This window comes from Heptranchias perlo, unplaced genomic scaffold, assembly GCF_035084215.1.
Source record: "Heptranchias perlo isolate sHepPer1 unplaced genomic scaffold, sHepPer1.hap1 HAP1_SCAFFOLD_521, whole genome shotgun sequence".
Taxonomy (NCBI): domain Eukaryota; kingdom Metazoa; phylum Chordata; class Chondrichthyes; order Hexanchiformes; family Hexanchidae; genus Heptranchias; species Heptranchias perlo.
Window position 1 is genome coordinate 53,132 of NW_027139539.1, and position 16,869 is coordinate 70,000.

The 16,869-nt window shown below is 51.0% G+C and overlaps 1 protein-coding gene across 1 annotated transcript in view; it reads right to left on the reverse strand.

Moving 5' to 3' along the window:
• LOC137314899 (plectin-like) overlaps positions 1–16,869 on the reverse strand; it is a gene marked incomplete at both ends in the record, with an annotated part of 82,528 nt that overhangs the window by 51,637 nt on the left and 14,022 nt on the right. Inside the window, 3 exon segments of the mRNA XM_067979920.1 lie at positions 2,849–2,955; positions 3,956–4,071; positions 13,092–13,258. Coding sequence (XP_067836021.1) covers positions 2,849–2,955; positions 3,956–4,071; positions 13,092–13,258 — 390 coding nt within the window.

Sequence of the window (16,869 nt, forward strand, 5' to 3'; positions counted from 1 at the left end):
TTAGGTGCAGGTCCAGGTACTTTTTAAAAGAGTTGAGGGTCCCTGCCTCTACCACCAATTCGGGCAGTGAATTCCATACACCCACCACCCTCTGGGTAAAAAAGTTTTCCTCATGTCCCCTCTAATCCTTCCGCCAATCAGCTTAAATCTATGTCCTCTAGTTCTTGAACTCTCCGCTAGGGGAAACAGGTACTTCCTGTCTACTCTATCTGGGCCCCTCATAATTTTGTACACACCTCAATCAAGTCTCCCCTCAGCCTCCTCTGCTCCAAAGAAAATTGGCGAGCCAGGTAGGAGCCAAACCTACAATCTTCTGATTGCATTCAGGAGAACTTTTTTAGCCAGTACGTAGCAAATCCAATGAGAGGGGGCAGCTCTGGATTTAGTTCCAGGAAATGAAGAGGGGCAGGTGGAAGGAGGAGCAGTGGGAGAGTATTTTGGTGGTAGTGATCATAATACAGTTAGTTTTAGCATTGTTATGGAAAAGGACCAAGACAGAGCAGGAGTTAAAGTTCCAAACTGGGCAAAGGCCAATTTTACTAAACGGAGAAGTGATTTAGCAAAAATGGACTGGAAACAGCTACTTGAAGGTAAATCAGTGTCAGAGCAGTGGGAGACATTCAAAGGGGAGATTCAAGGGGTTCAGAGTAAACATGTTCCCACAAAGAAAAAGGGAGGGGCTGCCAAATCGAGAGCCCCCTGGATATCAAGGAGCAGACAGGGTAAGATAAAAGGCAGTGAAAGAAAGCCTCTGATAGACACCGGGAACTCAATACTACGGAAAGCTTAGAGCAGTAAACAAAGTGCAGGGGTGAAATTAAAAAGGAAATTAGGAAAGCAGAGAGAGGGCATGAAAAAATATTACCAGGTAAAATCAAAGAAAACCCAAAGATGTTTTATAAATACATTAAGAGCAGGAGGATAACTAAGGAAAGAGTCGGGCCTATCAGAGACCAAAAAGGTAAACTGTGTGTGGAGGTGGAAGATGTGGGTCTGGTTCTTAATGAATACTTTGCATCTGTCTTCACAAAGGAGAGGGATGATACAGGGATTGTAGTTAAGGAGGAGGAGTGTGAAATATTGGATGGGATAAACATGGTGAGAGAGGAAGTATTAAGGGGATTAGCATCTTTGAAAGTGGATAAATCACCAGGGCCGGATGAAATGTATCCCAGGCTGTTAAAAGAAGCCAGGGAGGAAATAGCGGAGGCTCTGACCATCATTTTCCAAACTTCACTGGATACAGGCGTGGTGCCGGAGGATTGGAGGACTGCTAACGTTGTACCATTGTTTAAAAAGGGAGCGAGGGATAGACTGAGTAATTACAGGCCAGTCAGTCTAACCTCGGTGGTGGGCAAATTATTGGAATCAATTCTGAGGGACAGGATAAATAGTCAGTTAGAAAGGCACGGATTAATTAAGGACAGTCAGCACGGATTTGTTAAGGGAAGGTCGTGTCTGACTAACTTGACTGAATTTTTTGAGGAGGTGACAAGGAGGATCGATGAGGGTAGCGCAATTGATGTAGTCTACATGGATTTTAACAAGGCTTTTGACAAGGTCCCACATGGCAGATTGATCAAAAAAGTAAAAGCCCATGGGATCCAAGGGAATGTGGCAAATTGGATCCAAAATTGGCTCAATGGCAGGAAGCAAAGGGTAATGGTCGACGGGTGTTTTTGTGACTGGAAGGCTGTTTCCAGTGGGGTTCCGCAGGGCTCAGTACGAGGTCCCTTGCTTTTTGTGGTATAGATTAATGATTTGGACTTAAATGTCGGGAGATGATCAAGAAGTTTGCAGATGATACAAAAATTGGCCGTGTGATTGATAGTGAGGAGGAAAGCTGTAGACTGCAGGAAGATATCAATGGACTGGTCAGGTGGGCAGAAAAGTGGCAAATGGAATTCAATCCGGAGAAGTGTGAGGTAATGCATTTGGGGAGAGCAAACAAGGCAAGGGAATACACAATAAATGGGAGGATACTGAGAGGTGTAGAGGAAGTGAGGGACCTTGGAGTGCATGTCCACAGATCCCTGAAGGTCGCAGGACAGGTAGATAAGGTGGTTAAAAAGGCATCTGGAATACTTTCCTTTATTAGCTGAGGCATAGAATATAAGAGCAGGGAGGTTATGCTGGAACTGTATAAAACACTAGTTAGGCCACAGCTTGAGTACTGTGTACAGTTCTGGTCACCACATCACAGGAAGGATGTGATTGCACTAGAGAGGGTGCAGAGGAGATTTACGAGGATGTTGCCAGAGCTGGAGAATTTTAGCTATGAGGAAAGATTGGATAGGCTGGGGTTGTTTTCCTTGGAACAGAGGAGGCTTGAGATTTAATTGAGGTGTATAAAATTATGAGGGGCCGAGATAGAGTGGATAGGAAGGACCGATTTCCCTTAGCGGAGGGGTCAGTGACCAGGGGGCATAGATTTAAAGTGATTGGTAGAAGGATTAGAGGGGAGCTGAGGAGAATGTTTTCCCCCAGAGGGTGGTGGGGGTCTGGAACTCACTGCCTGAGAGGGTGGGAGAGGCAGAAACCCTCAACTCATTTAAAAAGTACCTGGATGTTCACCTGAAGAGCCGTGACCTGCAGGGCTACGGACCAAGTGCGGGAAAGTGGGATTAGGCTGGGGGCTCGTTTCTCAGCCGGCACGGACACAATGGGCCGAATGGCCTCCTTCTGTGCCGTAACTTTCTATGATTCTATATCTATATTCTAAATCAGCAGTGTGATAGTATTAACCGGCGGTCTCAAGCTGTCCAGTTAACCCAGGCCAGGCGTTACACACCCTCTCTAATGAACCAGATCATTTCAAGAGCTCAGTCCTTCAATCAGCACAACTTACGTTCGCTCTGACTCCTGCCTCTACGTTGGGGACTCGCGGCAGAGCATCGTACAGAGAGGACACGTACGTGATGATAGACTTCTCATCAGGATGGGGTATATCCACATCTACAACAGGGAGAGAAACAGTCAGCTCAGGGGAGAAGGAGAGAGGCCGCAGGGGGGGGGAGAGGGGGAGAGACCGGGGGGGAGAGGGGGAGAGACCGGGGGGGAGAGGGGGAGAGACCGGGGGGCGGGGAGAGGGGGAGAGACCGGGGGGCGGGGAGAGGGGGAGAGACCGGGGGGGAGAGGGGGAGAGAGACGAGGACACCGGGGAGAGCATCCAGGGCATGGAGGAGGGGAGAGCGGGACAGGGTGGGGGGGTCAGGGTGGGGGGTCGGGGTGGGGGGGTCGGGGTGGGGGGGGGTTGGGGTGGGGGGGTCAGGGTGGTGGGGTCGGGGTGGGGGGGTCGGGGTCGTGGGTCGGGGTCGTGGGTCGGGGTGGGGGGGTCGGGGTGGGGGGGGGTCGGGGTGGTGGATCGGGGTCGTGGGTCGGGGTGGGGGGTCGGGGTGGGGTGGTCGGGGTGGGGGGGGGTCGGGGTGGGGGGGGTCGGGGTGGGGGGTCGGGGTGGGGGGGGTCGGGGTGGGGGGGGTGGGGGGGTCGGGGTCGTGGGGTCGGGGTGGGGGGGTCGGGGTGGGGGGGGTCGGGGTGGTGGGGTCGGGGTGGGGGGGTCGGGGTGGGGGGGGTCGGGGTGGGGGGGGTGGGGGGGTCGGGGGGGGGGTCGGGGTGGGGGGGGGGGGGGGTCGGGGTGGTGGATCGGGGTGGGGGGGTCGGGGTGGGGGGGGTCGGGGTGGGGGGGGTGGGGGGGTCGGGGTGGGGGGGGTGGGGGGGTCGGGGTGGGGGGGTCGGGGTGGGGGGGGTCGGGGGGGGTCGGGGTGGGGGGGGTCGGGGTGGGGGGGTCGGGGTGGGGGGGGTCGGGGGGTCGGGGTGGGGGGGTCGGGGTGGGGGGGTCGGGGTGGGGGGGGTCGGGGGGTCGGGGTGGGGGGGTCGGGGTGTGGGGGTCGGGGGGTCGGGCTGTTACTGTAATTATCTGCCGGGGTCTGAGCCTGTGGTTTTCGATTGGTTTTACCCTCAGGGTCGAGTAATCTGGTGACGCCCAACTCCTGCTCGGCGATGGAGAAAGCTTGTTCCAGGTTCTCCTGGTTCTTCTGACGATAAACCTTGTTCATGTCGACCAGAATCGGCCTAAAGACAAAACACAAACTTTAACTACAACACCGGACAATGGGGTCGGAATGAGAGAGGGAGAAAAGGAGGGAAAGAAAAAGAGAGGGAATGGAGAGGGAGGGGGAGAGAAGAGAGAGAGAGAAGGGGGAGAGAGAAGGGGGAGAGGAGGGGGAGAGAAGGGGGAGAGAGAAGGGGGAGAGGAGGGGGAGAGAGAAGGGAGAGAGAGAAGGGGGAGAGGAGGGGGAGAGGAGGGGGAGAGAGAAGGGAGAGAGAGAAGGGGGAGAGGAGGGGAGAGGAGGGGGAGAGAGAAGGGAGAGAGAGAAGGGGGAGAGGAGGGGGAGAGGAGGGGGAGAGGAGGGGAGAGAGAAGGGGGAGAGGAGGGAGAGAGAGAAGGGGGAGAGAGAAGGGGGAGAGGAGGGGGAGAGGAGGGGGAGAGAGAAGGGAGAGAGAAGGGGGAGAGGAGGGGGAGAGGAGGGGGAGAGGAGGGGGAGAGGAGGGGGGGAGAGAATGGGGAGAGAGAAGGGGGAGAGAAGGGGGAGAGGAGGGGGGGGAGAGAAGGGAGAGAGAGAAGGGGGAGAGGAGGGGGGGAGAGAAGGGAGAGAGAGAAGGGGAGAGAAGGGGGAGAGGAGGGGGGAGAGAAGGGAGAGAGAGAAGGGGGAGAGGAGGGGGGGAGAGAAGGGAGAGAGAGAAGGGGGAGAGAGAAGGGAGAGAGAGAAGGGGGAGAGAAGGGGGAGAGGAGGGGGGTAGAGAAGGGAGAGAGAGAAGGGGGAGAGGAGGGGGGGAGAGAAGGGAGAGAGAGAAGGGGGAGAGGAGGGGGGGAGAGAAGGGGGAGAGAGAAGGGAGAGAGAAGGGAGAGAGGAGGGGGGGAGAGAAGAGGGAGAGAGAAGGGGAGAGGGAAGGGGGAGAGAGAAGGGAGAGAGAAGGGGGAGAGGAGGGGGCAGAGGAGGGGGGGAGAGAAGGGGGGGAGAGAAGGGGAGAGGAGGGAGGGAACCGAGGGAAGGAGGGGAGGGAAAGGAGGAAAGGGAATGGAGGGAGGGATGGGAGGTTGGGAAGACTATGCTGAGCCACGGATCCTGCCCAGCCTCCCAGCCAAGGCAGAGTGCAGATCACAGGCTCCTCCCGGATAATTCCCAGGGGAGCAGAGCTCCTGATGGGTGTCGGCTCCCTTCAGTTTCTGACAGACCGTGTCACTGAGCTGGGAGTGATCAGAACAATCCACTCGGAGTTAGACTGAGGGAGGAGCCAACCGACACACCAGGGCTGTACCCCAGAGAGACTGGGAGGGAGAGACTGGGAGGGAGGGGGGGGAGAGGGGAGAGACCGGGGGGGAGGGGGGGGAGAGGGGGAGAGACCGGGGGGGAGGGGGGAGAGGGGGAGAGACGGGAGGGAGAGACGGGGGGCGGTGGGGAGAGACCAGGGGGAGGGGGGAGAGGGGGAGAGACCGGGGGGAGGGGGGAGAGGGGGAGAGACCGGGGGAGGGGGGAGAGGGGGAGAGACCGGGGACCGGGGAGAGGGGAGAGGGGGAGAGACCGGAGGGGAGGGGGGAGAGACCGGGGGAGGAAGGGGGGAGAACAGGGGGGGAGGGGGAGAGACCGGGGGGAGGGGGGAGAGACCGGGGGAGGAAGGGGGGAGACCGGTGGGGAGGGGGGAGAGAGGGGGAGAGACCGGGGACCGGGGAGAGGGGAGAGGGGGAGAGACCGGAGGGAGGGGGGAGAGACCGGGGGAGGAAGGGGGGAGAACAGGGGGGAGAGGGGGAGAGACCGGTGGGGAGGGGGTAGAGACCGGCGGGGAGAGGGGGAGAGACTGGGGGGAGAGACCGGCGGGGAGAGGGGGAGAGACTGGGGGTAGAGACCGGCGGGGAGAGGGGGAGAGACTGGGGGGAGAGACCGGCGGGGAGAGGGGGTTGGGCCCAGCTCGTGCTCCAGGGCAGTGCGAGAGGAAACACAGTCTCACCACCTGCCACCACGGGAGGAGGGACCAGGGACATCAGTCAGAAATAACATCCCTCCGTTCAGTCTCGTCACCTCGTCACCTCATCACTCGGACAGCGATATGTGAGGGTCAATGGGGTCATCAATTACCTTCTGACCCAACACCGTCTGTCAGTGTGATAAACTCTATCACAGTCGGTCACAGTGTGTTAAACTCTATCACAGTCGGTCACAGTGTGATAAACTCTATCACAGTCGGTCACAGTGTGATAAACTCTATCACAGTCGGTCACAGTGTGTTAAACTCTATCACAGTCGGTCACAGTGTGATAAACTCTATCACAGTCGGTCACAGTGTGTTAAACTCTATCACAGTCGGTCACAGTGTGATAAACTCTATCACAGTCGGTCACAGTGTGTTAAACTCTATCACAGTCGGTCACAGTGTGATAAACTCTATCACAGTCGGTCACAGTGTGATAAACTCTATCACAGTCGGTCACAGTGTGATAAACTCTATCACAGTCGGTCACAGTGTGATAAACTCTATCACAGTCGGTCACAGTGTGATAAACTCTATCACAGTCGGTCACAGTGTGATAAACTCTATCACAGTCGGTCACAGTGTGTTAAACTCTATCACAGTCGGTCACAGTGTGATAAACTCTATCACAGTCGGTCACAGTGTGATAAACTCGATCACAGTCGGTCACAGTGTGATAAACTCTATCACAGTCGGTCACAGTGTGATAAACTCTATCACAGTCGGTCACAGTGTGATAAACTCTATCACAGTCGGTCACAGTGTGATAAACTCTATCACAGTCGGTCACAGTGTGATAAACTCTATCACAGTCGGTCACAGTGTGATAAACTCTATCACAGTCGGTCACAGTGTGATAAACTCTATCACAGTCGGTCACAGTGTTATAAACTCTATCTCAGTCGGTCACAGTGTGATAAACTCTATCACAGTCGGTCACAGTGTGTTAAACTCTATCACAGTCGGTCACAGTGTGATAAACTCTATCACAGTCGGTCACAGTGTGTTAAACTCTATCACAGTCGGTCACAGTGTGTTAAACTCTATCATAGTCGGTCACAGTGTGTTAAACTCAATCACAGTCGGTCACAGTGTGATAAACTCTATCACAGTCGGTCACAGTGTGATAAACTCTATCACAGTCGGTCACAGTGTGATAAACTCTATCACAGTCGGTCACAGTGTGATAAACTCTATCACAGTCGGTCACAGTGTGTTAAACTCTATCACAGTCGGTCACAGTGTGATAAACTCTATCACAGTCGGTCACAGTGTGATAAACTCTATCACAGTCGGTCACAGTGTGATAAACTCTATCACAGTCGGTCACAGTGTGATAAACTCTATCACAGTCGGTCACAGTGTGATAAACTCTATCACAGTCGGTCACAGTGTGATAAACTCTATCACAGTCGGTCACAGTGTTATAAACTCTATCACAGTCGGTCACAGTGTGTTAAACTCTATCACAGTCGGTCACAGTGTGATAAACTCTATCACAGTCGGTCACAGTGTGATAAACTCTATCACAGTCGGTCACAGTGTGATAAACTCTATCACAGTCGGTCACAGTGTGATAAACTCAATCACAGTCGGTCACAGTGTGATAAACTCTATCATAGTCGGTCACAGTGTGTTAAACTCTATCACAGTCGGTCACAGTGTGATAAACTCTATCACAGTCGGTCACAGTGTGATAAACTCTATCACAGTCGGTCACAGTGTGTTAAACTCTATCACAGTCGGTCACAGTGTGATAAACTCTATCACAGTCGGTCACAGTGTGATAAACTCTCTCACAGTCGGTCACAGTGTGTTAAACTCTATCACAGTCGGTCACAGTGTGATAAACTCTATCACAGTCGGTCACAGTGTTATAAACTCTATCACAGTCGGTCACAGTGTGATAAACTCTATCACAGTCGGTCACAGTGTGATAAACTCTATCACAGTCGGTCACAGTGTGATAAACTCTATCACAGTCGGTCACAGTGTGATAAACTCTATCACAGTCGGTCACAGTGTGATAAACTCTCTCACAGTCGGTCACAGTGTGTTAAACTCTATCACAGTCGGTCACAGTGTGATAAACTCTATCACAGTCGGTCACAGTGTGATAAACTCTATCACAGTCGGTCACAGTGTGATAAACTCTATCACAGTCGGTCACAGTGTGATAAACTCTATCACAGTCGGTCACAGTGTGATAAACTCTATCACAGTCGGTCACAGTGTGATAAACTCTATCACAGTCGGTCACAGTGTGTTAAACTCTATCACAGTCAGTCACTACACCTCACAGAGCAGAGATCGCACTCCAAACAACCCACACACGGAGCAGCTTAAATCGTGCTGAAGGGACCCCGATCACTGATCTTACACTTCTGACAGTCGGAGGGTGGGTTGGATTGAGTAGATCGAACCAGTTACTGAGCAGCTGGAGCTGACGGACGATTCGGGTGGGATCTCCTCACACAGCATGAGCACACGGTCCTCAGTCTGAGTCAGTGATCCCGAGGAGGTGCTGAAACGCTGCCTGCTTCTCCTCTTCCTCTTCCTCTTCATCGACTTCAGCATGGTGACGTTCCTGTCTCTCCGTTGAGACACCCCCTCCTGGGTTTGTGTGACTGTCCCTCTCACTGTGAGGACTCACTGGCTCTGCCCCCCTGGGAGACCGAGGATCCGAGGCAGACTCTGGTCTCTGGTTTCTGTGTGCTGTTGCACTGTGTTGAAGCTGGGTGTGTCAGAGAGATGCAGCAGGTAACCTGATCCAAGGTTCACAGCAGGCAGGGTTTATCACCTAAAGCTACAAGTTTCATATCTGCCTCTCAATCCGCAGGTGACACACCCTGGTCAAAGCAGCTTGAATTCATCCTCTGCCAGGTACACACCCAGACAAACATCTCACTAAAGCAATAAACCCTCCCATCTCACATTACACCGCACGGAACAGAACACAAACAGGTCCAAACACTTCAGAAACATCCCACTCCAAAACTGAAAATACCTCGAGAAAAGGAACTCCCCGGGTCGCACAGTAACAGGGAGTAACTCCCCAGGTCACACAGTAACAGGGAGTAACTCCCCGGGTCGCACAGTAACAGGGAGTAACTCCCCGGGTCGCACAGTAACAGGGAGTAACTCCCCGGGTCGCACAGTAACAGGGAGTAACTCCCCGGGTCGCACAGTAACAGGGAGTAACTCCCCGGGTCGCACAGTAACAGGGAGTAACTCCCCGGGTCACACAGTAACAGGGAGTAACTCCCCGGGTCGCACAGTAACAGGGAGTAACTCCCCGGGTCGCACAGTAACAGGGAGTAACTCCCCGGGTCGCACAGTAACAGGGAGTAACTCCCCGGGTCGCACAGTAACAGGGAGTAACTCCCCGGGTCGCACAGTAACAGGGTATAACTCCCCGGGTCTCACAGTAACAGGGAGTAACTCCCCGGGTCGCACAGTAACAGGGAGTAACTCCCCGGGTCGCACAGTAACAGGGAGTAACTCCCCGGGTCGCACAGTAACAGGGAGTAACTCCCCGGGTCGCACAGTAACAGGGAGTAACTCCCCGGGTCGCACAGTAACAGGGAGTAACTCCCCGGGTCGCACAGTAACAGGGAGTAACTCCCTGGGTCGCACAGTAACAGGGAGTAACTCCCCGGGTCACACAGTAACAGGGAGTAACTCCCCGGGTCACACAGTAACAGGGAGTAACTCCCTGGGTCACACAGTAACAGGGAGTAACTCCCTGGGTCACACAGTAACAGGGAGTAACTCCCCGGGTCGCACAGTAACAGGGAGTAACTCCCCGGGTCGCACAGTAACAGGGAGTAACTCCCCGGGTCGCACAGTAACAGGGAGTAACTCCCCGGGTCACACAGTGGGACAGGGAGTAACTCCCTGGGTCACACGGTAACAGGGAGTAACTCCCCGGGTCACACAGTAACAGGGAGTAACTCCCCGGGTCACACAGTAACAGGGAGTAACTCCCCGGGTCACACAGTAACAGGGAGTAACTCCCCGGGTCACACAGTGGGACAGGGAGTAACTCCCCGGGTCACACAGTAACAGGGAGTAACTCCCCGGGTCGCACAGTAACAGGGAGTAACTCCCCGGGTCACACAGTAACAGGGAGTAACTCCCCGGGTCACACAGTAACAGGGAGTAACTCCCCGGGTCACACAGTAACAGGGAGTAACTCCCCGGGTCACACAGTAACAGGGAGTAACTCCCCGGGTCACACAGAGAGTGAGAGAGATTGTGTGAGTGAGAGAGTGAGAGAGTGAGTGAGAGAGTGAGTGAGTGTGAGAGAGCAAGAGTTTGAGTGAGCATGAGTGTGAGTGAGTGAGCGAGAGTAAGAGAGAGAGGGTGAGTGAGTGAGAGAGTGATTGTGCGAGTCAGTGAGAGAGTGAGTGAGTGTGAAAGGGTAAGAGTGAGAGTGAGAGAGAGAGAGTGAGTGTGAGAGAGTGTGAGAGTGAGTGAGTAAGAGTAAGGGAGAGAGGCTGAGTGAGTGAGAGTGATTGTGTGAGGGTGAGTGGGTAAGTGAGAGAGTGAGAGAATGTGAGTGAGTGAGAGTGAGTGTGAGAGTAAGAGAGAAAGTGAGAGTGAGAGTGAGTGAGTGAGAGTGAGTGTGTGAGTGAGTGTGAGTGAGAGAGACTGAGTGAGTGAGAGTGTTAGTGAGTGAGTGTGTGAGAGTGAGAGAGAGGGAGACAGAGGGAAATAGAGCAAGACAGAGGGACAGAGAGAGAGAGGGACAGAGAGAGAGAGGGACAGAGAGAGAGGGACAGAGAGAGAGAGGGACAGAGAGAGAGGGACAGAGAGAGACAGAGAGAGAGAGAGGGACAGAGAGAGAGGGGGACAGAGAGAGACAGAGAGAGAGTGAGAGGGACAGAGAGAGAGACAGAGAGAGAGAGAGGGACAGAGAGAGAGACAGAGAGAGAGAGAGACAAAGAGAGAGAGGGAGGGGGACAGAGATAGAGACAAAGAGAGAGAGAGACAGAGAGAGACAGAGACAGAGAGAGAGAGAGAGAAGGACAGGCAAAGAGAGAGAGACAGAGAGAGAGAGTGACAGAGAGAGAGAGAAGGACAGGCAAAGAGAGAGAGACAGAGAGAGAGAGAGAGACATGGAGACAGAGAACGAGACAGAGGGAGAGAGAGAATCAGAGAGAGACAGACAGGAAATTCAAGAGAGACGGATGGAGAGAGGGAGAGTGAGAGAGACGTGTGTGTGAGATTGCCCATGTGTGAGAGAGAGAGTGCATGAAAGAGTGCACCTGTGAGTGTGTGTGCATGAGAGGTGTGTTAGAGTGTGTGTGTGTATGAGTGTGAGTCAGTGTGTGACAGAGATAGTGTGTATTTGTGTGTCGATCTGAGTGTGAGTATGCATGTGTGTGTGCTTGTGTGTTGGTGTGAGTGTGTTGGTGTGAGATAGTGTGTGTGTGAGAGGGATAGTGTGTGAGTGTGTGTGAGATAGTGTGTGTGTGAGATAGTGTGTGTGTGAGATACAGTGTGTGAGATAGTGTGTGTGATAGTGTGTGTGTGAGATAGTGTGTGTGAGATAGTGTGTGTGTGATAGTGTGTGTGAGATACAGTGTGTGAGATACAGTGTGTGTGAGATTGTGTGTGTGAGATACAGTGTGTGAGATACAGTGTGTGAGATTGTGTGTGTGTGAGATAGTGTGTGTGAGATACAGTGTGTGAGATGATGTGTGTGTGAGATAGTGTGTGTGTGAGATAGTGTGTGTGTGAGATAGTGTGTGTGTGAGATAGTGTGTGTGTGAGATAGTGCGTGTGAGATAGTGTGTGTGTGAGATAGTGTGTGTGAGATAGTGTGTGTGAGATAGTGTGTGTGAGATACAGTGTGTGAGATACAGTGTGTGTGAGATTGTGTGTGTGTGAGATAGTGTGTGTGAGATACAGTGTGTGAGATGATGTGTGTGTGAGATAGTGTGTGTGTGAGATAGTGTGTGTGTGAGATAGTGTGTGTGTGAGATAGTGTGTGTGTGAGATAGTGCGTGTGAGATAGTGTGTGTGTGAGATAGTGTGTGTTTGAGATACAGTGTGTGAGATAGTGTGTGTGAGATAGTGTGTGTGAGATAGTGTGTGTGTGAGATAGTGTGTGTGTGAGATACAGTGTGTGAGATAGTGTGTGTGAGATAGTGTGTGTGTGAGATAGTGTGTGTGAGATAGTGTGTGTGTGAGATAGTGTGTGTGAGATAGTGTGTGTGTGAGATAGTGTGTGTGTGAGATAGTGTGTGTGAGATAGTGTGTGTGAGATACAGTGTGTGAGATACAGTGTGTGAGATACAGTGTGTGTGAGATACAGTGTGTGTGAGATACAGTGTGTGAGATAGTGTGTGTGTGAGATAGTGTGTGTGAGATAGTGTGTGTGTGAGATAGTGTGTGTGAGATACAGTGTGTGAGATAGTGTGTGTGTGAGATAGTGTGTGTGAGATAGTGTGTGTGTGAGATACAGTGTGAGATACAGTGTGTGAGATACAGTGTGTGAGATAGTGTGTGCGAGATAGTGTGTGTGAGATAGTGTGTGTGTGAGATAGTGTGTGTGAGATAGTGTGTGTGTGAGATAGTGTGTGTGTGAGATAGTGTGTGTGTGAGATAGTGTGTGTGAGATAGTGTGTGTGAGATACAGTGTGTGAGATAGTGTGTGTGATAGTGTGTGTGTGAGATAGTGTGTGTGAGATAGTGTGTGTGAGATAGTGTGTGTGTGAGATAGTGTGTGTGAGATACAGTGTGTGAGATAGTGTGTGTGAGATAGTGTGTGTGAGATAGTGTGTGTGTGTCAGTGTGAGTGAGACAGCATGGGTGTGAGACATAGTGAGTGTATCACTGTGTGTCTTGGTGTGAGTTGATTGTGTGTGAGAGAGTGTGTGTGAGCATGCGTGTCTATGAGTGTGAGTGTGAGTGGCAGTGTGAGTGCACGTGTGTGAATGTGAGTGTACAAATGTGTGTGTGAGTGGGTGTGTATGTGAGTGTGTGAGTGCCGGTGTGTGTGTGTAAGTGAATGAGTGTGTGTGAGTGTGAGTTTGTGTGTGTGAATGAACTGTTACCTGTGTCGGTGGATCACTGCGTTGAAGAGTTTGCCGTCTCTCCAGCTGCTGGTGAAGTTATCACACTTCAGTCCCTGGTAACCCTCGACCATCCGCTGGGACCATAGCAGCAGCTTCTCCTTGGCTGTCATATCATCCGACTGGCCACTCACCTGGATATCCGAGATCTACACAGGAAACACACATTTCATCCTCACGCTGAGTGCCCATAGCTTGGCGTAAACAACAACCTGCATTTATATAGCGCCTTTAACGCAGTAAAACATCCCAAGGCGCTTCACAGGAGCGATTATCAAACCGAGCCACATATAACCAGATTTAGGTAACGGCTTAACTGTGTGTGAACATCTATCCAATAGTGATCATAACATGATCGAGTTCAATGTAGTGTTTGAAAGGGAAAAAAGTGAATCAGCTGCTAAGATTCTAGACTTGGGTAAGGCCGACTTCAATGGGATGAGACAGAGACTGTCCACAGTAAACTGGGCAAATCTGTTAATGGGTAAAACGACTGATGATCAGTGGGAAATGTTTAAAGAAACATTTAACGTGATACAGAATCGGTTTATACCCCTGAGGGGCAAGAACTCTACTTGCCAAAAAAAAACAGCCATGGACAACTAAAGAGGTAAGGGACAGTATAAGACATAAGGAAAGGGCATACAAAAAGGCAAAAAATGGCACAGATCCTGGCGAATGGGAAAGATACAAAGATCAACAAAGGGTCACAAAACAGATAGTAAGAGCTACAAAAAGAGAGTATGAAAAGAAACTTGCAAGGGATATCAAAACCAATACGAAGAACTTTTATAGTTATATTAGGAAAAAGAGGGTGGTCAGGAGCAGTGTTGGCCCCTTAAAAACTGAAAGTGGGGATACTGTCATTGACAATGGGGAAATGGTGGACATGTTGAATAATTACTTTGCGTCAGTATTTACAGTAGAAAAAGAGGATAGCATGCCGGAAATCCCAAGAAAACTAATATTGAATCGGGGACAGGGACTCAATAAAATTAACATAAGTAAACCAACAGTAATGAAGAAAATAATAGCACTAAAGAGTGACAAATCCCCAGGACCAGATGGTTTCCATCCCAGGGCTTTAAAGGAAGTAGGTGAGCACATTGCAGATGCCCTAACTATAATCTTTCAAAGTTCTCTCGATTCAGGAACTGTCCCTCGAGATTGGAAAATTGCACATGTCACTCCGCTTTTTAAGAAAGGAGAGAGAGGGAAACCAGGGAATTATAGACCAGTTAGCCTAACATCTGTTGTGGGGAAAATGCTGGAATCTATAATTAAGGATAGGGTGATTGAACACCTCGAGAATTTTCAGTTAATCAGAGAGAGCCAGCATGGATTTGTGAAAGGTAGGTCGTGCCTGACAAACCTGATTGAATTTTTTGAAGAGGTGACTAAAGTAGTGGACAGGGGAATGTCAATGGATATTATTTATATGGACTTCCAGAAGGCATTTGATAAGGTCCCACATAAGAGACTGTTAGCTAAGTTAGAAGCCCATGGAATCGAGGGAAAAGTACGGACTTGGTTAGGAAGTTGGCTGAGCGAAAGGCGACAGAGAGTAGGGATAATGGGAAGGTACTCACATTGGCAGGATGTGACTAGTGGAGTCCCGCAGGGATCTGTCTTGGGGCCTCAATTATTCACAATATTTATTAACAACTTAGATGAAGGCATAGAAAGTCTCATATCTAAGTTTGCCGATGACACAAAGATTGGTGGCATTGTAAGCAGTGTAGATGAAAACATAAAATTACAAAGCGATATTGATAGATTAGGTGAATGGGCAAAACTGTGGCAAATGGAATTCAATGTAGACAAATGTGAGGTCATCCACTTTGGATCAAAAAAGGATAGAACAGGGTACTTTCTAAATGGTAAAAAGTTAAACACAGTGGATGTTCAAAGGGACTTCGGGGTTCAGGTACATCGATCATTGAAGTGTCATGAACAGGTGCAGAAAATAATCAATAAGGCTAATGGAATGCTGGCCTTTATATCCAGAGGACTAGAGTACAAGGGGGCAGAAGTTATGCTGCAGCTATACAAAACCCTGGTTAGACCGCACCTGGAGTACTGAGAGCAGTTCTGGGCACCGCACCTTCGGAAGGACATATTGGCCTTGGAGGGAGTGCAGCGTAGGTTTACTAGAATGATACCCGGACTTCAAGGGTTAAGTTACGAGGAGAGATTACACAAATTGGGGTTGTATTCTCTGGAGTTTCGAAGGTTAAGGGGTGATCTGATCGAAGTTTATAAGATATTAAGGGGAACGGATAGGGTGGATAGAGAGAAACTATTTCCGCTGGTTGGGGATTCTAGGAGTAGGGGGCACAGTCTAAAAATTAGAGCCAGACCTTTCAGGAGCGAGATTAGAAAACATTTCTACACACAAAGGGTGGTAGAAGTTTGGAACTCTCTTCCGCAAACGGCAATTGATACTAGCTCAATTGCTAAATTTAAATCTGAGATAGATAGCTTTTTGGCAACCAAAGGTATTAAGGGATATGGGCCAAAGGCAGGTCTATGGAGTTAGATCACAGATCAGCCATGATCTTATCAAATGGCGGAGCAGGCACGAGGGGCTGAATGGCCTACTCCTGTTCCTATGTTCCTATAAGGAGATATTAGGACAGGTGACCAAAAGCTCGGTCAAAGAGGTAGGTTTTAAGGAGCGTCTTAAAGGAGGAGAGAGAGGCGGAGAGGTTTAGGGAGGGAATTCTGGAGCTTCGGGTCCAGGCAGCTGAAGGCACGGCCGCCAATGATGGAGCGATTAAAATCGGGGATGCGAAAAAGGCCGGAATTGGAGGAGCGCAGAGATTTCGGAGGGTTGTGGGGCTGGAGGAGGTTCCAGAGATAGGGAGGGGCGAGGGGCTGGAGGAGGTTCCAGAGATAGGGAGGGGCGAGGGCCATGGAGGGATTTGAAAACAAGGATGAGAATTTTAAATTTTTTTGCATAGAATTACATAGAATGTGGAGCACAGAAACAGGCCATTCGGCCCAACTGGTCTATCCCGGTGTTTATGCTCCACACGAGCCTCCTCCCTCCCTACTTCATCTCACCCTATCAGCAAATCCTTCTATTCCTTTCTCCCTCATGTGTTTATCGAGCTTCCCCTGAAATCCCTCTACACTATTCACCTCAACTACTCCTTGTGGGAGTGAGTTCCACATTCTCACCACTCTCTGGGTAAAGACGTTTCTCCTGAATTCCCTATTGGATTTATTAGTGACTATCTTATATTTATGGCCTCGAGTTTTGGTCTCCCCACAAGTGGAAACATCTCTACGTTTACCCTATCAAACCCTATCATAATCTTAAAGACCTCCATCAGGTCACCCCTCAGCCTTCTCTTTTCGAGAGAAAATAACTCCAGCCTGTTCAATATCACCTGAGTTATAATCTCTTGAATGCCTCACCCTCTCAGTCTGCTGCACTCAATCCCTCTCTTGTTTTCTCTCTCGTTCTCTCTGTCTCTATCCCTCTCTCATTCTCTGTCTCTATCCCTCTCTTGTTCCCTCTGTCTCTATCCCTCGCTCAATCTCTCTGTCTCTATCCCTCTACCGTTCTCTCTGTCTCTATCCCTCTCTCGTTCTCTCTGTCTCGTTCCCTCTCTCGTTCTCTCTGTCTCGTTCCCTCTCTCGTTCCCTCTGTCTCTATCCCTCTCTCGTTCTCTCTGTCTCGTTCCCTCTCTCGTTCCCTCTGTCTCGATCCCTCTCTTGTTCCCTCTGTCTCTATCCCTCGCTCAATCTCTCT